Source organism: Colletotrichum siamense (assembly GCF_013390195.1).
Source record: "Colletotrichum siamense strain Cg363 chromosome Unknown KSG_Cg363_contig03, whole genome shotgun sequence".
Taxonomy (NCBI): Eukaryota; Fungi; Ascomycota; class Sordariomycetes; order Glomerellales; family Glomerellaceae; genus Colletotrichum; species Colletotrichum siamense.
In genome coordinates this window covers 3,549,050-3,570,510 of record NW_023501016.1, presented here as the reverse complement: position 1 = coordinate 3,570,510, position 21,461 = coordinate 3,549,050, and the positions used below count along the sequence as shown (strand labels likewise).

The 21,461-nt window shown below is 54.5% G+C and overlaps 7 protein-coding genes across 7 annotated transcripts; 3 read left to right on the top strand and 4 right to left on the bottom strand.

The window, feature by feature from the left end:
• Nucleotides 1-2,565: 2,565 nt before the first annotated feature.
• Nucleotides 2,566-3,969, top strand: apdF-8 (Aspyridones efflux protein apdF; the record flags this gene model as incomplete). Its single annotated transcript, XM_036636781.1, has 2 exons — nucleotides 2,566-3,396; nucleotides 3,457-3,969. 2 exons carry the CDS (start codon nucleotides 2,566-2,568, stop codon nucleotides 3,967-3,969), a joined length of 1,344 nt encoding a protein of 447 aa, XP_036497293.1.
• Nucleotides 3,970-4,137: 168 nt separating this feature from the next.
• On the bottom strand, nucleotides 4,138-5,059 carry BNA7-0 (Kynurenine formamidase; the record flags this gene model as incomplete). Its single annotated transcript, XM_036636780.1, has 2 exons — nucleotides 4,138-4,888; nucleotides 4,944-5,059. The coding sequence occupies 2 exons, from the start codon at nucleotides 5,057-5,059 to the stop codon at nucleotides 4,138-4,140; spliced, it is 867 nt and encodes a 288-aa protein (XP_036497296.1).
• Nucleotides 5,060-9,659: 4,600 nt separating this feature from the next.
• On the top strand, nucleotides 9,660-11,227 carry CGCS363_v004930 (uncharacterized protein; the record flags this gene model as incomplete). Its single annotated transcript, XM_036636779.1, has 6 exons — nucleotides 9,660-9,821; nucleotides 9,878-9,982; nucleotides 10,035-10,331; nucleotides 10,393-10,481; nucleotides 10,533-10,600; nucleotides 10,686-11,227. 6 exons carry the CDS (start codon nucleotides 9,660-9,662, stop codon nucleotides 11,225-11,227), a joined length of 1,263 nt encoding a protein of 420 aa, XP_036497295.1.
• A 305-nt stretch (nucleotides 11,228-11,532) lies between these two features.
• OpS4-9 (FAD-dependent monooxygenase OpS4) lies at nucleotides 11,533-12,929 on the bottom strand (the record flags this gene model as incomplete). Its single annotated transcript, XM_036636778.1, has 2 exons — nucleotides 11,533-12,720; nucleotides 12,771-12,929. The coding sequence occupies 2 exons, from the start codon at nucleotides 12,927-12,929 to the stop codon at nucleotides 11,533-11,535; spliced, it is 1,347 nt and encodes a 448-aa protein (XP_036498894.1).
• A 494-nt stretch (nucleotides 12,930-13,423) lies between these two features.
• Nucleotides 13,424-15,082, bottom strand: CGCS363_v004928 (uncharacterized protein; the record flags this gene model as incomplete). The annotated part of the gene is made up of 2 exons (XM_036636777.1): nucleotides 13,424-14,589; nucleotides 14,641-15,082. 2 exons carry the CDS (start codon nucleotides 15,080-15,082, stop codon nucleotides 13,424-13,426), a joined length of 1,608 nt encoding a protein of 535 aa, XP_036498895.1.
• Nucleotides 15,083-15,563: 481 nt separating this feature from the next.
• Nucleotides 15,564-16,553, bottom strand: CGCS363_v004927 (putative urease accessory protein ureD-like; the record flags this gene model as incomplete). The annotated part of the gene is made up of 1 exon (XM_036636776.1): nucleotides 15,564-16,553. The coding sequence occupies one exon, from the start codon at nucleotides 16,551-16,553 to the stop codon at nucleotides 15,564-15,566; it is 990 nt and encodes a 329-aa protein (XP_036498241.1).
• Nucleotides 16,554-17,458: 905 nt separating this feature from the next.
• psc3 (Cohesin subunit psc3) lies at nucleotides 17,459-21,052 on the top strand (the record flags this gene model as incomplete). Its single annotated transcript, XM_036636775.1, has 3 exons — nucleotides 17,459-17,852; nucleotides 17,916-18,124; nucleotides 18,188-21,052. 3 exons carry the CDS (start codon nucleotides 17,459-17,461, stop codon nucleotides 21,050-21,052), a joined length of 3,468 nt encoding a protein of 1,155 aa, XP_036498242.1.
• Between the last annotated feature and the right edge of the window lie 409 nt (nucleotides 21,053-21,461).

Below are 21,461 nucleotides of genomic sequence, written 5' to 3'. Positions count from 1 at the left end.
TTTGCGACGGCGCAAAACGGAATGCGCTGTCGCACCGTCCCCGGGGCGGAGCGGGGGAGCGTCAGAACGGAAGTCGTTGAAAGATGGCTGCGGGGCTAAACCCAATCCGACACTAGCGCGCGGTTCTCGCCGTTGCATCCCGTTCCGGCTCGGCCAGGGAGGGGAGGGGTAGGAGGTTGGTGGCGGTGGTCCTTTTTTTGTGGCGGGCGCGCAAGACGGCGGTTCCTCTGCACAGTGTGTGGTCCGTGCGCAGCTCGAGCTGGCGCGGGCTGGCACCAGCTCCTTGCGCCCTGACTGGCCCGCTGGGGGAAAGGGGGCTTCGCGTGAATTGTTAAGGCGCCTCGACGAGGTACTTCCGCTGGCGGGGTGCACGGTAGTTCGGCGCATGTGGTTCGGATTATTACGTCATTTGTCGAGAGAACCCCGCACTCATGGATAGCTCCCCGCATTGAACTTCACAGTGTTGAGTGTTTAGGGATTTTCGACTACGATTGCTGAAGAACTGCGATTCTTGTGCGGGATTTCGAGCAGCCTAGAACAATTACGCTGTGCCGGTGTATGCACACCAGGCAATTGGAGCTGCAACAGATTACGGATGCTTAAATTGCGCAGTCGATTTTCTTCCGAGCCCGCTATTAGCGATGGAGGCGAGCGAGTTACGGATTGGGTTTTGGATTGAGCGGTGAGTCGGGTTTTTTCTGCGCTGCGCAATTGGGTGAGTTCGGTGCGCATGGGCTGCGCGTTGTTTTTGTTGTTGTTGTTGTTGTCATGTTTGTTTACTTTTACTCGTTTCGGAGCACAGTACGGTTTGCTGGTTGGTCGGCGGGCATGGCTTTGCGCCCTTTTTTTAGTGTTTAGAGTGCTGCGCTCTGCGCTTCTGTTTCACTGGGCTTGATGCGCGAATCCCAACTGCGATTGCGTCCCCCCTCCTCCCCTCTTCCCGCCCCTTGTTTTTTGGCTTGACAGGTTGTGCTGGAAGACAGGCGGTGGCGAAACACGAAAAAAAACGTCAGGTCCCCAGTGTTATCCCAACGAGCGGGGGGGAAATGGAAGGGAAGGGAAGGGGGAGAGCAGCCGTTTCGCTCATCCCTGGAGGATCATTTCACAGTGCGTGCATGAAAGCTTGCTTTGCGAGAGGAGTATTTTGTTTGAGACAGATTGCCAGCGACGGCTCCTCCGGGTTGGACGGCACGATAAGCTGATGCGCTCGTCGCGCGGCGCGGCGAGCGCGGAGTCGTGGGATGACGGAGGTGAGCAGGCCATGGGGTTGGCAGAGGCGCAATTGGCCCAGATGCATGGAGCGAGTCTCATCGTTGTTGTTGTTATTGTTGTTATTGTCGTCGGGCCCGTACCGGCTGAGGAGGGACAAGTGGTGTGCGTTGTCTCTGATGCGACGTGATAATAATGCGCGTGTGCGCTTGCGCCGTGCCGCGATGCGATGCGATGCGATGCGACAGAGTGGTCTTGCTGTGCGATGGGGAATGTGAATGCGCTTCGCATCCGATTCGGCGCCGACGGGGTTGGATTTAATGTGGGGCGGGAATCCGTTTTGTCCTCCGCTCTCGCTGGTGGTCTCCGTGAGTGTCGGAATCCTGCGCCGAGTGTGTGGTGCTGGGAAGTAAAACTGCTATGGTTAGATACCTGCTTATGCAAGCAATGACGGTTGTCGGTTTTGTTCTGTTGTAATATCGGAGCTACTGTTTTACGGACACTCCAAGAGTCGGGCACTTCCTGTGCATCGTAGTGGCGTTCTTCACGATGCATTTATGCTTGCCCAGCAAAGTTGATGGACAATTCACACCGAGTGTCAATGCAGATAGTCTTAGCCTAGACCAGTTGGTTTTCTAAGATATGAGTGGTTGCTTGACGGTAAGCATCAAATGGCCTACACGACAGCTGCGGAGACGATTCAGCGACTGATAAGCCCCGTCGAGCAGCTCGCAGGACTGACGGTGAGGACGGGAGCAAATAAACCCGCCAGTTCGACATCCAAGGCAGCCTACAGACTACCGGGGAATAGCAGGCCTTTTATTCACCGGTGTGGTTTCACGACCTGGGAAAGTCACCCCGGGATCCTCACGCCGACGATAATGGCGGGCGCTTTCCGTCGGCCACCCGCTATCTTGCCGAGCGCCGGATGGCGCATAGCTTGTCTGCTAATGTAAGGCGCAAAGGCGCAAGGCGTACAAGACGTGCGCCCAGTCGCAGAAGAGGAAAAATGTCGAGAGTTTTTTCGTGGGGTCCGCTTCCGACCGCCGCAGCGGGAATAAGCCCGGGCCCTACTACCGCGTCCGTTTCTCAGTCTCTCCGGTACCTTTCGGTTGTCGGAAGGGGCGATCTCGGCCGTCTGTTTTTACTAATACAAAGCTAGACTCCCACCGCTTCCAGCCTCTTTGGCCATGACAATTATATAACTTTTCCGATCTTTTTTGGACATTGTTGAACCGCTTTCTGGGCCACATATTATTGGGATAAATTCCTTCGATGGACTCCATGAACTTTTCGAAACAGATGTGTAATCATTTCAGCAGCTCCAAGTAATCAGCAGCTTGCTGTCGTTTAACAATGACCGAAACGACAGACATCGTCCGGAGCACCGTTGACGGCCCCGGACCGGCCAGCAACTCGGACAAGTGCCAAAATGGAGCGACAACCACAACTGCGGGCGCGCCTGACGACGTCCGAGAATGGTCCGCCGAGCATGACCTGGTGTACCCAGAAGGAGGTTGGACAGCATGGTCCCAGGTCCTAGCTGGCAACATGCTGAACGCGCTGGCATGGGGCTATCCGGCAACGTTCGGCGTCTACCAACTGTACTATACTGAGAAGCTGCACTTGCCGTCAGCCCAAATATCGTGGATTGGCTCGATTCAAATCTTCCTGACGTTTGCCATTTGTACAATCTCTGGCCGCCTGACGGATGCGGGATACGCACGGCAAGCGGTTCTCGTGGGCTGCACTGTTGTCGTCTTTGGCACCTTCATGACGAGTTTGTGCACCACATACTGGCAGATCATGCTCGCCCAGGGAATATGTACCGGTATGGGTTTGGGGGTGTTGTTCATGCCAAGCGTCGCCATCATCGGATCATACTTCAAAGAGAGACGATCTCTCGCGCTGGCCATCTCAGCCACAGGCACTGGCGTCGGCAGCTTGATCTTTCCCTCTACACTACAGTACCTTATCCCTCAGGTCGGATTCCCATGGGCTGTGCGCTGCTCTGCCTTCGTCGCACTCGCTGTTTCCATCATAGCAAACGTTTTGCTGCGTCCCAGACTTCCGCCCCGAAGATCTGGCCCATTTGTCGAGTGGGGAGCGTTTCGAGAAGCACCCTATATATTGTTCGCGCTGGGTGTCTTCCTCTATTTCATGGCGCTGTACTTTGGCTTCTTTTATGTGAGTCTTATGAACTGTGTGGCACTTATTCCAAGCGTCAAGCGTTAATCGTTGCGGTAGATCAACACTTACGCCCGAAAAGTCGTGGGGTTCTCAACGACGGAGTCTGTCTCTTTGCTTCTGATCACCAATGGTTTGGGCATCCCTAGTCGGCCAGTAGTTGGATACGTCGCCGACCGCTACCTCGGCCCAATCAATACCTTCATGCTGATGACGTTTATTCTGGGCTGCATGGAATTTGTCTGGATAGGGGTGAAGACGAGGACTGGCATGTATATTTTCAGCGTTTTCTTCGGCCTGTCCAACGGAGCAGCACAGGGCGTCTTCGTAGGCGCTTTGGCAAGCCTGACGGCTGACCCGCAGAAGATGGGGACGCGGTTTGGTATGATTGCGACGTTGTCCGGTTTCGCGTCTTTAGCTGGACCTCCAACGGCCGGTGCCATCATCGACAGGTCGGGAGGGCAGTATCTCGGAGCTCAGATCTGGGGCGGAGTGGTGATCATAGCAGGCTCGCTGACAGTAGGAGCGGCGAGGGTAGCCAAGGCAGGGAAAGCTTGGAGTGCCAAGTTGTAATGCAGGTAGAGAGACAGAGGCAGACGGACTGCAAATCATATGGTTGGTCATGGGAAATGGTATCTTGACAGAAGGCGGGTCGTAGAGTAACTCGGGGGAAATCCAAGCACATGTGGGATATGCGTAACGTAGAATGAACATGATTGATTGCGACATGAGCCACGAGTCTTAGCTCCTTCTCAATAACTCGAGCGCTTCGGAAAGCAACCTCGCAATCTGCTTGCCATCTTCCCAGACAAAGTCATGATCGTGGGTAAGGTTCTTAGTGACCGTGCACTCGACACCGTCATTCCTCAGCTTGGAGGCCATTCCATCAATCTCGGGCTCGTCGACCAGCGTGTCATCGGGGGACCAAGCCAGCATGATCAGCGGCTTTTTGGGCAATGCTTCCTTGAAGCTTCCGGGAAAAGTAGCGGGCACAACCTTGTTCCAGGCTGACTGATCGTTGCCAAAAGCACCAGCAATGAACTGCGTGTAGTTTTCGTCGTGACGACCATTGAAGGCATTCAGCTCATAGATGCCAGAAATTCCCACAATGGCCCTTGGCATTTGTACGTCGGGTGGAGGAGCGGCACCGAGGGAGGAGGATCCCATGGGGAGCTGGAGGGCGAGTGTAGCACCGGCCGAATGGCCCATGAGAATGTAGCGGTCCTGAATGTTGTATCGGCGCTGGAGGAAGGCGAGGGCCGACCAGATGTCACGGAGGTGGTCCGGATGTCGAGCGCAGCGGAGCTCCGCCGGCGCAGTGACAGCGGGGTCTTGCGGGAAGAGGGGGTGCGGGGAGAGGCGGTAGTCAATGCTGATGAAGCCGCGGATCTCATTCTTGGGAACAGAGGAGGCCTTGACGATTTCTCGGATGGAAGGTGTGAAGTCCTGGAAGGTCTTCCGGGGGTCTCGCCAAGCACCACCATGGATCCAACTAGTCGAATATGTGAGCTAGCGAAGCTGTCGTGATAAGAACGAGTGGCACTCACATGACCCAGTATTTGGACACATCGTCGGTGGCAACAGGGTACTCCCAGACGCCTAGCTTCTGAAGCTCATTGTCGGGAGTATAATGATGCTCACTATACTTCAACGAGACCGGCATGATGAGTTCTAGTTGAGGTCGAATTATTGTCGATGGGCGGGCGTCTTGTCGCAGTTTCTGTGAGATCAACGCTGGGTGCCACCAGGTAGAGCACCTGGAGAGAGAAAGCGAGAGAGCGATAAGCCGCAACGCAGGCCACAGAGCAGACCTGAGGGGGGAACGGTTCCGAGAGTCTGGAATTCTCCGGGATAAATGCTTGGCAATGGTCGTCGAGGCTTCGGGATGGTGAGACGCTGCGTCAGGCGTCAGTGCGACCGGTTGTTTTGTTGCGCGCGACTTTCTTCACAGTTTGGCGGTGGTTGCTGATTGGAGTTCAGCGATAGCGAACCTCAAAGAATGGAAAGTGTGGGTGGGGTTCCGTCTTGCTCTGGCCGTCCAGTCTCCGTGCTCCCGTCCCTGCATCGGCGTCTGAAAGGAACCGTTTCAGGTCATCCCAACTGGGGAGTGACAGCCGGCGCACGGAGCACTTCCCCGTCCAAGTTTCCGTAAGGTACGGTACCTGCCCACAGTTCCTATACCTAAGGTAGCTATATGCACCTTAGGGGGGGCGGGCACCTTACCTTACCTTTTGGTTTTTGGTTCATCTTTCCTCGACCTTTCAAACCCAGATATCAACCTGGGTGTGTTGACTCCCGTTGTGCCAGTCCTCGGATAAAGGGGCATCTTATCACGTCAGTTGTCAGTATTCCTCGCTCGCCAATCGGTATTTGCTTCGTCCCAACCCCATCACTCGACAACACAGCCGCCTCGTACACTCGCTCCACAAGATTCGCCAAATCGTCCACGCAGATCAATCGTGACTCTGGACTGGCCGTGGATCTGAATCTGCAGAGAACGTGAGGCTCAAGCGCATACTATGTAAATAAGTCGCGGCCAGCCGCTGGGTTACACCCAAAGTGGCACAGTCTGGCGACGCCATCACATCAACGTCGCTTTGGCTACTCTACGGGTAGCAGAGAGCCGCAAAAAGCCTTTACCAACCTGGAACGTCAGCACTCATGCCATACGGACAGCAGTCCCGTTTGTTGGATTTTCGATGGCCTGATTGCGGAAGGATGCCGGGCTCGGTTAGGGGATGTTGGCCGTTGGTGCAGCGTTACATTCAAGCATCAGACAACCCTCGTTCAGTCGTCCACGGGTGACACCATCGATTCTACAAATACCACAAGCCTTAACACGCAGAGCGGCAGACCGGAGCCGGCTTTTCGTCCCGACTATGCACGGCAAAGCTCGCGCATGCCATACACCAACGTCCCGAGTTTTATTCAGGGGGGAAAGATGCGAGACCGGCATAAGGAGGCACATGGTGGAGGGCAGAGTTTGATGTTTTAATATCCGGGTGATGATCTGAACCAAACTTCAACGAGTCCCTTACTTCTGCCGAGGCCACAGCAAAACTCTCGGGCTTCGCGCAGCTCAGTCACTGTGGAACCGGACCAGCGAATGTTGAACAAGCCTCGGCCGAGACCTTCCAGATTTCACAGTGAGGAGCCGCGAGAGGTTTCGAGATGTGGGAATCGGATAGGTATCCGCAGGGCCAGCCGCCAGCCCACATACCTTGAACAGGCGACATGAACATTCTTTGTCGGAGACAGAGGCCCTTGGAGGCTGACACGATTGCTCATGGGTAGCGATTCCTCCTGCCTATTCCTTCTGTCTGTCCACCGCCGCAGATGGCTCGCGTCGGGCTCTATGGCACCATCGGCTCCTCTGACCCCAAGCTGCCGGGGTAGTTGGTGCTGGCCGCGGTCTGGACGCAACTGAAGTATTGTGGTACTTGATCGCGTGCTGAGAGCTCCAGAGAAAACCAAGTATCCGTAGCATGGACAGACGCAGCTCTCTCTTAGGTCTTCGTACCTTGGCTGCATGTTGCCCATGCGAGCAATGCACGCCGACAGGAACCACTCCTGCGGCCGCTCTCGCAGACGAGAAGCAAGACAACATAACCGGCGCTGGGCACAGACGGTGCAGAAGATGAAGTAGGGCCTTGGTTTGAAGAATCATTCGACCTTCGTCATCGTCTTTTTCCTTCCATTCCGCTTCTAGAGCCAAGTCCGTGCCTTGACCCCGTTGTCCTTTTTTTGTCAATCGACAGATGCGAACCACTACTTAACACAGCGATAGCACTCGCCCTGCAATATTGATGATGAGTTCCACATTCGATCCTTCGGGCGTGCAAATTCACTCGTACGCGCAACTTTCCTTGCAAGGCACAAGTCCATCGTCAATGGTGGCGGAGGACGCGGGACCCGACTCTCACCCCAGGCTACATACCAGACAGCTTCGCCCATGATCCATCACGGAGAATGAGGGCAACCGGGCATTAGATGCCCTCCTTCTCCGAGTGCTGGCCACCCTCCACCCCCGCCGGACCACCTGTCACTGACGGCAAGCTTTTGGCAATCTCTCATCTCCAGCATTCGTGGCTGACGGGCAGTAGCGAAATCTCCTTTCCCCAAGACTCATCAATCAAAATCAGTACTTGCCAGCACGCTATTAACCGAGAGCGGAGCGGCGTTGTTTTGTCAAGATGCAGCAAGGACCTTTTGCTGGCACCAGCACAACCTTCACAGACCCTAGGACGTGATGGTGGATCACCTAGCAGGCTCCAGAATGTCTCCGTTCTCGAATTACCCCGAATCGAAAGCGCGGTTCTCTTCATCTACCGGCGGCCCTGCTCATCTGCGATTCATCGACACATGCAAAAGTGCTGTCGCCTTTGAGGTAATACGAATCAGCCGTCGAATGGATGAGATGCAATGGTTGAAATGGTTCCTCGGTCCTCTGACGATCCGGGTCCATCCCCGCCCAGCTCGGGATGGACACCAACAAGTCGCAACACACACAGCCCAGACAGGGGTAGGCGCGTCTTTTTGCTTTTGCCTTCTCGGTTTCTTGGCTTTATTGCAGCTCTCCCGTCCGCTGTCTCCATCTTCAATGCTCCCCCGACCAAACTTGTGTTACGTCCAAGTTGCTTTTTGATCTTCCACTGGCCAGCTTACAACGCGGGAAGGGCAAGGAAGCCAACCCTCCTCCCTCCATGGTTGAGTTGGATTGGATGCGAACGCCGACCAGTTTGCTACCCAAGCTTGAATTGTCCAACCAGATGTTGCCGCTTCGTTGCTTCTTGCTTCCGCCAACTACATCGTTCGGGTCGTCGTAGCCGACTGCTTCACGCAACTCGACTGGCTTGCCAGATGTCCTCCCCCTCATGATGCCGCGCCAACCTCTAGTGCAGTTTACCCTCGTCGGCATGCCTTTACTACACTTCAGCAATTCGTGCGGTTCACTAGCGCGCATTATATTGCACGGCTGGTGTCCAGGGATGATCCAAATCGCTGGGTCCGACCAAAGATTCGTCTGCCATGTCTAGCGGGCCATTTTCCATGTTTTGACCCAGAGCCGTCGGTCCAGAATCGATCCTTGACTTCTAGCTTGATTGCTAGGCCCATCGTGGCGGGGATGAGGCCCGGTCGACGCCAACTGGAGGTAAGTGAGAGATGAACAACATCGGCCAAGCTTAGTAGCCTGCGGCGTTGGTCCGTCAATGTCTCGCGGGGCAGCACCGGGTTGCCTTGATGAAGATTTTATCTCTAGAGTGAATGAGATCTCGGCTAACGCCTGTTATCCTTCCTGTTGTTGGAACAGGTTTGCTGCAGATGTCTCAGCAGAGAAGAGGCACAGCAACACGCCACCTCACACTGGGTTGCCTGTTAGTGTTGACCATGACAATCTCTTCCTTCAGTCATTGGCACCGATGTGCACATCCCAGAAAGGGTGCGAGGTGCTCGAACCAAGGAGACGACCTGCAGACAAGGCTAGTTCGTTTCTCTGTGTCGTCGGGAGGGTACTTCTGTCTACCCGATCATGCCTGGGCCCGGGGTCTCCATCGCTGTGCGTCGTTCCTGCAGCCCTCATCACGTACTATGTGTAGGTACGTGAGACGGACGCAGGTGCAAATTACAGCCGCAGACTGTGGCCCGGCCTGAGTAGTGTCAGCGATTGCAACGCATTTCTTCGTCTTCCATCACGCCGGAAACGCAAGCTGTAGTCATCGCTACCGGTCATGAACTTCCTCTACCCACATCGACCAAAATCAGTCCCCGCTCCAACGTAGGGAGCCTTGCAATCGCCTACAAGCCTTCACACCCTCTGTGTACCACTACGTGCACAAAAAAAAGTACAGAAACTACGAGTCAAAGAAGCCAAGATTCCCGCCTGGCCAGGTCTCTGAAGTCCCACTGACTCTCTGCCCTCCTTCACCACCATCACCATGCAGCCGGACCGGACTGGCGCACGTCTGTACCCCCGTCTCTCTCCACATGTCGACCCTGTCCTACCGGGGCCCATCTCCGGGGGTCTCAGACTCGGCGACCCTCTCTCGTCCGTCTTGAGCAAGTTAGGATTCTAGCCCACGAACCTTTTCAGCCCGAACCGGGACGACCCCTGGCAGTCCAGCACCGTCTATCGTGGTTGATCAGCTTAAATCCCATCGGGCCGCATATGTTACCACCCCAGCCTGCTTCCCTTCTCTTTCCTCTCGTTTGGCCATGCTCTTCTCCCATTGTCATTCCTTAGAGCATCGCAGTGCCACAGCCCTATGGCTGAGGTAGACTTGTCAGAGAGCAATGGTGGTGCTCTTGTAGCCACCGCCGTTACATTCCTTATTCTCTCTTGGTTCTCTGTCGTTCTCCGCGTCTATGTTCGTGCTTTCATGACCAAGGGTTTCCAAGCAGATGACTGGCTCATGCTTGTTGCCCAGGTAAGTCTCGCCTGCCCCAGTGCGTGCAGTGATTTACCCTAACCAGATGGACGAAGGCAATCTTTACCCTTTCTTGCGCTTTCATTCTCGTGGGCGTGCGTGATGGGCTGGGCCATCACAACGTAGCACTCCAGCAGAAGGAAGAGATATCGGCTTTAATGGTATGTTACTCTTGGCGCTTCAGTAAGCATCCAGCCTAACATTTATGTGCAGTACCAAGCTCTCGCCACGGCAACATATGTCCTTAACATGCTCTTCATCAAGCTGAGCATCGGGTTCTTCCTGTTGCGACTGTCGACTTCCAAGGTTTACAACTGGATAATCTACGTCAGTCTGGCGATTATTACTGTCTGGAGCACTGTTATCTTCTTCTGGAATATATTCCAATGCTCTCCGGTAGAGGCGCAATGGGACTACACAATCTTGAACTCCCAGTGCGTGTCGCCAAACGCGGTTGTAGCAGCAGCCTACTCAATCAGCGTCATGACTATCCTGAGCGACTGGCTTTACGTGAGTTCAGTCTATGATTTAATGGCGTTTATATGTACAAAAGCAATTGCTGACTTTGCAGGCTCTGATTCCTATCCCTCTTATCTGGAATGTCAAGATGTCGAAGCAGGCCAAAGCTACCGTGATTGTGATTCTTGGCCTGGGTATCTTGTAAGTTGACCGAGCCTCCGTAAGATAGACGCTGAGCTAACCGGTCAACAGCGCTAGCATCGCCACGTTGATCAGACTCAAGTTCCTCGCTGACCTGAGCGACTTGAGTGACATTTTATGTAGGCTGTCCATCCAGCCTTGGACATGGATCCGAGGAGCCAGTATAAATCGCCCACGCATAGATTATGCTGACCTCGCTTACAGTCATGGGAACCGACGCCATGGTGTGGACTCTTGTCGAACCGGGCGTCGCAATCGTCGCGTCGAGTCTTGTTACCATCCGACCTCTCCTCCGAGCCTGGCGACTCAATGGATTTACATCTACCGACCGAACGCCGGGAATGAGCAACATGAGCGGGGGCATGAGATCAGGGCCCATGAGATCGGGAACAACAAGGTCGGTGCGCCGCCTGCCTGGGTATGATCTCGACGACATCGACAACATGGAAATGGGCGGCTTCGGAAAACATGACGGCGAGATCGGCTCGATGCCTCGTGAGCCCACATTCGCGGCTGTATCAAAAGAGGTGGATGGAGGACAGCTCACACCCGATTTCAAGGCACCGCCGGACCGGAGAAGGACGGACGTCGTCAAGAGCGAGATGTACATTATAGAAGGAGCGAATAAGTCTGGGAATACCTGGAGAGGAGGGAGCGGTTCTCCGAGCACATCTTCAGTGGAACTCGACGGCCTTGACGCGCAGAGCCAGCATAGCGGCCGGGTTGGTCTTGGGAGGAGTAATTGAAACGAATTGGAGAGAATAATCCACGACGATACCGACATTATCAAACTTGTGCTATATTTATACGGGACTCACGGATAAAGGGGACATCCCGCTTCATCTGGGGGAAAGTGGTTACGGCCGCGAAACGCGGAGGAATCGCACAAAATCTTGGGTATTAGTAGGCCAGGAACTTCAAAGATAGAGTGTAGATGTATTTTGTATTACATGATTTCTACGCGGCCACCTCCGGCCAAGATCAATTTGGCCAAACAACGATATCAGACGCTGTGAACTGAATAGCAGGCAATACCAGGCTGGTTCAAAACTCAGAATGGATTCTGTTTGTACGCCTTCTCAGATTCCGCGTATGCGTCATAAGCATACAAGAACCTCTGTATCTCAGGACAGGTCCACCGCGAAGGGAAGCCAGGTTCGGGTTCCTTCCCAGGCTCTAGCGACGCCACCATGACCTCGTCGCGATGTTCTTGCTCTGGGCCATCCATCATATGAAAGTCATCGCGCTGGCGAAAGGATTCCATGACGATGCGCTGGCCGCGGCCCATGCGGAGGCTTTGATACATCGCCGCCGCCGCAGGAAGTTGCGCGGCCCTCGTCTCTCGGCTGCTCACTTTTCCAAGGAGATATCCCAGAACAGCTCCATCTTCCAGGGACGAGTTCGCGCCTTGTGCGAGGTAAGGAAGCATCGGGTGACAGCAGTCACCAGCCATGAAGAATTTGCCTTCAGGACTCGCCCATTCCTCCAGCGGCTCGATCCAGCAGAGCTTCCATTTGTGTACGCTCTCGACCTGGTCCAGAAGCTTGCGCAGGAGTGGATCCCATTTCGAGAAGAGCGAGCGCATCTCCTCAACGTCGCCCACGACCTTGGTTGACCCTTCGGGGAGGTTGTCGGGCGACAAAAGACCGAGGTTGAGCATGCGGCCTTGCTTGACGGTATACGAGACCCCATGGCCCTGCGGACCGATCCAGAAGTTAACCGTCTCAGACTTGATGAACGCCTCGAGCTCCTCTTTGTGGGGGCCTTTGAGCGAGTCGATAGGTATCGCAATGCGAAATGCCAGGTCGCCGGTCAGCGCGGGCGGGCTGGGACGGCCGAGGAACTGAGCCCGGGTGGTGCTCCACATGCCATCTGCGCAGACGATAACATCGCCAGACACGATGATGCCAGGGCCGGACTTTGAGTCGTCCTCTATCGTGACTTCAGCGCGGTCGAAGTCGACAGAGACTGCTCGGGAGTCCAAACGAATCTCGACCCCGAGCGCCTCGCAGCGATCGACGAGGGCGCGCTGTAGCTCGACGCGGTGAAGGCCCCAGAAGGGATGGCCGTAGCGAGCTTCGATTGTTTGTTGAAGTTCGGGTTCGTGGGCAAGGAGGCGGCTGCCGTCATAGCGGTGGACGGAAAGAGTTGAAGGAAGGGTCGCGAGAGGTGCCAGAGCCGGGTAAAGGCCCCAAGCTTCGAGCAAGCGGGTTGCGTTGGGCGTGAGTTGTAAGCCAGCCTGGGAAGTGTAAGCAACGGAGTGTCTCGTGGGGTTTGAAAAATTCGCACCCCGACTTCTTGAAGCTCTTTGACCGTCTCGAGTATTGTTACTCGGTGGGATGGATTCGCAATCTTGGTCGCGAGAGCTGTCGCAAGACCTGCCAGACCGGCGCCAATGATGACGACATGCAGAGGTCCCGACACAGCGGACCCCGATTCTCTACTCATCTCGGACAGTTGAGGGCATTCGCGACTTCTTGCCGTGAAATCAATTGCGGTCGTAAAGCTTGGGGGCTTAAGGGTCGCACAGCGCTTAGACTGATATTCTTCTCTTTGGGTTCGTCTCCTCTTTCCAACACCACCGCAAGGAGCAAGTGGTGGTAAAAGGAAGGAAAATAGACCATTTCGACAATAGGGATAAATCGTACGCCGCAGTAAGCGCTGTCGTCGTGGCTTGGGTCACGGAGTATATGCGGGTTGTGGGGAAGGCCGACGGGACGACGCCGTCCCTCGTGTTCGTCCCATTAGCTACGGTCCGAACTAAAGTAGGGTAGGGTATCTTTCTGTCCTTTTTTGGGTGTCTATCCGCTTTCACCCCGTAGCCCCCGTACATCTGTACATCTGATCAACGCAACGTGCTTTTCCTTTACACCAGGTATGTCTTGCGGAACTAGCCGCATCCAACGACGGTGCGTGCAGTGTAATCCTCATATCGATGTTCCTCAGCCCGAATCTTCGGGAATAATAAGATCCTCCGGATCGACAACCCAGTCTTCCTCATCGCCCCAGGTCGGAGCGAGAACGAATCTGCCCATGATCTTGCCCATGCCAATACTATCACCGCCAACAACTCCCTGCCTCGTTTTCTCGTCTGACTCCTCCACAATCACCGCCGTCGTCAAGAAGTTCATACCTGCGGCGGGACTGAGCTCCAAAGTGCGGCCACCCCAATCCAGCTCGACTTTGCCTGATTTGCGGACCTTGAGCTTGCCCATCATGCCAGCTTGCGAGACGAGCTGAGAAACATCTGTAAGATCAATATTCTTGTCGACTTCTTCCGTCTTTGGCTTGATGTTTTCATCCGATTTGGTGAGATCGACCGATCCTCCGTTCGGCTGATCGAGCATGACAACATCGTCTGGCTCGGGCTTGACCTTTGGAGCGGCAGAAGGATGCAGTGGCGGAAGGAGAGGGGGGAATTGGAATAGGTAGAGTCGGCCGTCCTTGTCTTGCACAGCGCCATTCTCAGGTGCTTTTGAGTTCTCGTCCGAGACGGTTCCCAACTCGCTCAGCAGGAGCTGCATGTCCTGTGCGATCATGTCCACCTCAGGATCAGCCAATGCCTTCTTGACCTTCGGTTCAGGTGTAGGCTTCTCCTCAGCCTCGGTGTCTGCTGACTTGACGATGCTGAGATCAACCTCCATAGCACCTGACTCGGCTCCCGGCTCTGCCTTGACCTGAACCGCACCTTTGGGTGCTGCATGCCAGACCTTCGTCTCCTCGCCGACCTGGGGCGTAGGGCCAGACCATGGGCCATCTTCGACCCAGAGACTTTCTTCCGCCTTGCCGTCTTCAGCAGCCTCGAGCTCAGCTGTTGTCGCAATAACCTTCTTTTCTTCCTTTTTGTCGATTCGCGCGATGCCCATGGGCCAGATGTTATCAGGCTTTGAGTTCACCAGGGCTGCCGTCGCTTCGTCATCGGAATCGGGTTCTCGGTCAACCAGGTGTCCGGCGAGTCTATCGGCATTGATTCTAGCTTCGCGACGACCAGATGCTTCCCCAAAGGCACCCCGTTCGCTCTTAGCACGGCCGCCTCCGCCGAAGAATCCACCGCCAGAACCACCACCGCCGCCGCCACCTCCCCATCCGCCAGAGGATCTTGAGCCTCCTACGACCGAGTCAGTACGTTTACCCATGAATTTTCCATATCCAAGCATACCTTCAAAGTGTATTTGCGAGAAAGGGCCACTTGCAACGGCAGTTCGGCCCATCATTCCGCCTCTGCCCATGGCATCTCCTCGAGCTCTCCGACTGCGACCGCGGGAACGAGCTTGAGCGCGAGCCTCTGCCTTGGCCCTCGCATTATCTTTGTCCTGCTCTTGTCGAGCGAGGACGTCTCGCGACGCCTCATCTCTGCGGACGACTCTGGGTCGAAATCTGCCTGCCGAGGTACCTCGTGTGGGTTGCCGCGTTGCGGGCTCGGATCTGGAGGGTGTGACGGTTGCTGAAGTGGTTTCAAGGGCCGAAGAAGGTCTCGAAGGCGGCGCAGGAGTGTCGCCGCTGGGTGTAGAACTAGAAGCTTGGCGGCCTCCTCTGCCTCTGGCGGCTCCTCGTCCGCGGGCTCTGCTGGCGCCCCGAGCCGGGGTAGTACCCTCGGGCATTGTGATTGGCTGCTCTATGTGCTGATTGTGGCTCAGAAGGACAATGAGTGGATGAATATGTATAGTACAAGAGAAATTGTCGGCCTCGAGTCTTATGGTAGGGTCGTCGAAGTCATGAATGAAGTCTGTATGTCTCCAGCAAGGAAAAAAAAAAAAAAAAAAAAAAAGATGGTTGATTACTTAGCGCGGTGGGGGACTAGGTAGGTAAGTAAGAGTCGGGCGCCTCGTAATTTTTAAGGGAAGTTCCAGTCGAGGTGCTGCACGCATGGTGGGGTGAGTCAACCACCCCGCGCGGGTCGCAGTCGCAGTGAAGACAACAGTGGGCTTACCAGGTTCCTAGGTATGTAGGTGCCTAGGTATGGAGGGGTAGTGAAGCACGGGAAGACGGACATTCAACCAATGTCACCTATTCTCGATCAGCTCGAATCAATGATCTTGAATTAATTTCTGGATGGTTTTAAATATTTGAATAAATACACCTTCACTTCACACACATCAACGCTTGGTCTCCGAAGATTCTGGTAATGTTGCCTTCCCGGGATAACATGCTTCCAATCCACAAGCGGCCGGCCTCGACAGTGCTCGCTCCAAACTTGACAATGACACAACCCCGTACTCTGGCCGCTGACCACAAGATGCTCTGCTTCGTTTCCATTTCTATGCGCTTCAGTCGCCATAACTCAGCCTCGCTCAGATTGCTTTCCTCTTCCGCGCGCACCTCTGCAGACCTGAAATCTCTTGCGCCCAAGCGGGGTAGTGCTGAAAACTCGTCAAGGAAAAAGTTGCCAACAGACTGCATTTGCGGGCCGCGAAGGATGAGAGTACCAAACAACCCGTTGCCATGCATCGATTCTCGCAATGATCTCCCGACCATGCCCTGGCTGCTCCTGTCCAAAATGACTGTGTCTCTCACGAGCAGACGCTTCTTGCTTCCTGGGGTCTCTGAAGAGGACCAAATCTCGTTGCGCCCAGACCATTTGACGAAACTCCAATCCTCGCCTCGCGCCGTTCTGCCTTGTGTCACCCAATCCAGCAGACACAGAGAGGCAGTCGGTGCTGCTGTAAAGATTTGAGTTTGTTCGTATACGCTTCCGTCAAAGGGCTGCACAGGATCAGGCAGGAGGCAGAGACCGGCCTCTTCGCCAATGTTGACCTCGAGCTTCTGGCGCGTGACGACGTCAGGAGACGGTGATTTGAAGATCTTGGTGTGACCCTGGGTGACAACACCGAGCTTCGCATGTGGGAGCACACGCATAGACAGGTTCACGCTGTCGCCTCCAACGAGTCCGCCGCCGTAAGACAAGAGGAACACCAGGACACATTTCTGGTCGGCCGCTGGGGAGGGGGAGATGAGTTTCAGTGGATACTGGTATGACATGGCCTGCAAGCCCGAGAGCCCGTTTGGCAATAACTGAGCAACGATTTCGCCCTCCCCAGCAGCCGACGAGGACTTTGGGAATGGCGAGCCCATGGTTGCTAATGTTGCGGCGTAGAAGTCGTTGATCGCTATATAGGGGCTTGTCAGGAAAAGTCCGTCAGGTCATTGTTGATGCAAGAGGCACACGCGATTTCGGCTACCAAAGGTCATCAGAAGAAGCCGACGGAACAAGCAGCAGAGCAGCATTGATCGGCCTGGTCAATGGGAAGAATGAGTATGTTGCTCACCTGAAGTGTCCGTTATTAGGTCTATTATAAAACGCGGAGGTTCTAAGGTTACGATGCCGGCCTTTGGATTGCACTGACTTGCATTTATCACTTTGTAGACTTTGCCTGGTATCTATCTATCTTAGTGGCATTGAAAAGTCAAGTTGCGGAGCACGTACTGTGCAGTTGCCGTCACCCTGACCCCTGCGTCTTGTTAAAATGCTGTGAGTCGAGTCTCATACTTTCATTTCTCTGTACTGTGCATCTGCTGCAAGCCATTGCCTCCCCAACCATTGAGCATTAGAGTCACCATACTCATGGCATCTAAACGAGTTCCATGATGTTCTCTCGCATCCAGCCGCACTCATGGCGCATTCGGTTTTAATTGCGGAAACAGAGTCGCAGGCGCATCCAAGACGTGACAGCAGGGTTAGGGTGAGTACGTACCTAATGGCACCTCTGAGGCAATGTTCCCCAGGGGCTGTCACAGTGTCCATGCTCCCACTTGATATGACACGCACAGTACCGCAGCTGCTCGATCCACAGTTCTCCCACCCGCGAATTTGGAGAACTATTGCCTAAACATCTTCAACCGACACGCATTGCCTGAACGCGACATTTTCCCTTGTATGCGCCACCTCCCCGACCCTTCGCTCATCGGCGCGAAATAATTGTCGCGACTGCTGCGATCATTTACACGCTCCAGCAATCATTTCGCAAACGCGCGACAACATGGAAAGCGCGACAGCATCTCCCGAGCCCGAGTCCTCGTCGCGTCGCCGGTCCGGACGCGTCGTGCGAGCCCCCGAGAAGTTCAGCCCAGAGCCTGTGACCGCACCAAAGCGCAAGAGAGGCCCCGATCACGATGAGGACGACGAAGAAAATGACGATAACGAGCCCCTGTCCGATGCCACGATGACCGATGGCGACAGCGCCGACGAACGTCCCCGCCCTAGGCCCAAGAAGCGATCTGCTGCTGCACAAGGAAACCGCGTAAAGAAACCCGCCACTAAGAAGCCAAAGACCAATGGTGTAGGCCCATCTGGTCACTCCGCGAGCCTGCCATCACGTCCCAAGAAGACGGTCAGAATCGCTGCCGTCGACAAGGAAGGCAGTGGCCTATATGGTATGCAGCATCCCTGGAATGTAGCTCTGCTTTCCATCACCTGACACTGACATGCCTCTGCAGCGGAGGTCTTTGGCTCTGGTTTGCCCTCTGAACACGTTGCGGATAAATGGCAAGAGAGGTACCAAAGGAATGATGCCCTCGCCATTGTCGAACTCGTCAACCTCGTCCTGCAAGCATCTGGCTGCGACCTCGAGATCACTGAGGACGATGTTCGCGACCCTGACAACTGTCAAGCTCGTCTTACTGAGCTTCAAGATCTTTTCCAGGAGGTAAGCTGCTATCACCCTGTCCGATTTGTCTTGTTGGTCAACTCTTTTGCTGACATCGTGAAGGAACAAGTCACAGAATATCCCCTCATCTCCAGGGCAAAGAATACCAAAGCCTTCCGTGACCTTCTCACAGGCTTTTTTAAATCTGTCGTCCGCAGTGTTCACGATACAGATGTCCTCTACAACGACCAGACTCTGATGGAGAACCTCGTGCGCTGGATAGCATCCATGTCAACTTCGTCGCTTCGTCCCTACCGTCACACAGCTACTACAGTCATTCTCTCCCTGGTGTACGGGCTGATCGAGGTCGCTACAACCCTTGATGCGCGCATCACGGCAATTGAACAGCAGGTTGCTCAAGCCAAGAGAGGCAAGAACAAGGCAAAGCTTGCAGAAATGCAGCACAGCCTTGACGAGGCCAACAACAACAGAGAGTTGTGCGGCCACCATATCAAGGACTTCTTCGATACCACGTTTATCCACAGATACCGAGATATTGATCCACGTATCCGGACAGAATGTGTCGAAGCACTTGGATCCTGGATCCTGGGTCTTCCCACAGTCTTCATGCAGCCGGAATACCTTCGTTACCTGGGATGGATGCTTTCTGACACGGTTGCTTCAACGCGACAGGAAGTCTTGAGACAACTTGCACGTATTTTCAGACGTGGTATCTCACAACTTGGTCACTTCATTGACCGATTCCGCCCTCGCCTCATTGAAATCGCGACGAAGGACGCTGAGGTTTCCGTGCGCGTGGCAGCCGTGAGCGTCATTAATGTTCTCCGGGATGCCGGAATGCTCGAACCGGAAGAAATGGATACCATTGGCAAGTTGATATACGACAGCGATATCCGAATTCGTAAATCAGTAGTGAGCTTCTTCGTGTCTTGCGTTGAAGACTTCATCACTACCAAATTGGAGGAACTCGGCGGCCAGGATGCGCTGGATGAAGTTTTCGGCGAGATTGAAGAGGACGACTACGACTCGCCTCGCAGCACGTGGGTCAATATCAAGTGCTTGGCAGAGACACTTGCGGCATACGACGAACAGCTTGAGGGTGAACAGCAAGACGCGAACCCTCAAGGTTTAGCCGTAGCCGCCGACGTTCTTCAAGCAAGCGTGCCTGATACTAGGATATCACTCGCTGCTCAGGTGCTCTTCGACAAGGTTCCGTTCGTCAAGGAGTGGGAAGTCCTGTCCGGCTATCTGCTTTACGATCATACCGTCAGTTCCAAGTCGAGATCCAAGAGTGCCTCTACGGAAACGGCCTTTAAGAAAGCTGTTGGTCCTGTGGGTTCTGAGGAGGCCATTCTTCTGGAGGTTCTCGCTTCTGCAGTAAAAATGTCCTTGTTACAGTCGGCAGAAGCTGAAAAGGCTAGGAAGAGGGGCGGACGCTCCGAAGTCGCCGAGGCACAAGAGGACACTGCTCTGGATCTCGCGACGGCCATCCCTCAACTTCTCAACAAGTTCGGAGCTGATCCTGCCACGGCGACTATTGTTCTCAGAATGGAGCACTTTCTCGACCTCGAGGTTTTCCAAACACTGCGGCAGGATTCGACAAAATACGAGAAGCTGCTGGATGAGATCAGCACTCAATTCAACAGACACGATGATAAGAGAGTCATTGCCGAAGCGGCTGCTGCTCTTCTTCATTCTCGACAATATGAAGAGCTTGAGGAACTCACTGATGGAAAGCTTGCTGTGCTATGGGAGAATGTCATTACAACTATACGTGGCTTCGACAAGACATGTGAGCTTTCCATCAGAGGCAATCTTGAGGCAGAGCATCTCACAGCGCTGTCTACTGTTCTCATGAAGATTAGTGAGCTTGCTCGCATCTCTGACCCTGTCGAGATCCTGGAGGCCGAAGGTCGGGCGGCCGATTCCATGTCGTCGTCGATCGAGATCCTGATCAACATCGCCAACCGCGGCACGTTCGATGACCCTAACGAGGAATTGGACGACTTGGAAGACGAGGTCGCGTCCTTTGCGATTAAAGCTACCCAGTTCTACTTCATGTGGAAGGTAAAGAGCCTCGAAAAAGTCATTCACAGCGGTGCCGAGATCTCCGATGCTGTCGTGGATGAGTTATCCGTCTTGCGCAAAAAGTACGATACCAACTTGATCAAGACTCTTTCGTCGCGAGCCGTCATTGATGACACTCGTCTTTTTGCCGCTGGCGCCCTATGCGACGTTCATGTTCTTTTCGGCACTCTGCGCAACTTTGTTGAGCCCACTCGCGGCACCGCGACGTATAGGAAGCTTGCGGGCCTCATGCGTGAACTTGAGCCGAGGCTCTTACCGGAGCTCATCTCCATCTACGACGGTATCGAGAAGAGCTACGCGAAGAGAACGAAGAAGACGCTCAACGAGCCGGCGGATGACGAGGAGCCCATGGATGATGATGATTCTGACGATGAGGAAGACGACGATGAGACTCTTAGCTTTGAAGAGCGTCTCGCTCTGGAACTCAAGTCCGAGAAGGCTCTTTGCGAGTTGGCAGCCAAGTACGTCTTGGCTGTCGTGCAAAAGGTCCTGGACCAGTCAGGTCCCCATGCCGGAAAACTTCGCAAGCGGCTCCTTCGAAACCAGACCCGGCTGGGGAAAAATTTTAGCGAAGTCGTTGCTTTCCTTGACGAGAACAAAGTCCGAGAACATCTTTACGGCAAGAAGCAGGCTCAACGGGCAAAGACTATCGTGGCGAAGCCAGCATCCAAGAAGCCAGCGCGGAGTGAGGAAGTTGTCGTCGAAGATGAAGAAGAAGAGGACGGGCTTGAGGAGCCCGAGCCAGAGCCGGAAGAGGGTTCAAGAGAAGACCTACGCCGGCGCGAACTACTGGAGGAGGAAGAGGAAGAGGAAGAGCCGGAGCCAGAGGAAGCTCCAGCTAATAATGATGCCGATGACGACGATGTATTGGGTGACTAGCCGGGCTTTCAACCTGTTTATCATTTTGTTTCTGTGCTCTGCCCACGTACGGTGTCTGGGACTTCTACCAGCCGTCTCCCGTGTCCTGTTGATGCGGACTTCGTGCCTCGGTTGACGATGTTGTGGGCAGTCTTAGCATCGCTCCTATGGGGGGAGGATAATGTTTAGGCTGCGACGGCGAACTAAGGCGCCCACTAGGATGGCTCACTCTACTGGCTTTGCGGCGTTGGAAGGATGAAAAGATGGTTAGCTCTCCTAGTAGCTAATTCGACACGATTTCATTGTAAACAAGACATCACCCCTCGGGCCCTCTCGATGTGCTCCAATACGATGCCAACAGTCATTAGTCGTAGTCTCAACCTGCCCAATTTATCCCTACGCCATATATCCTTGAGTGAGTATCCATGGT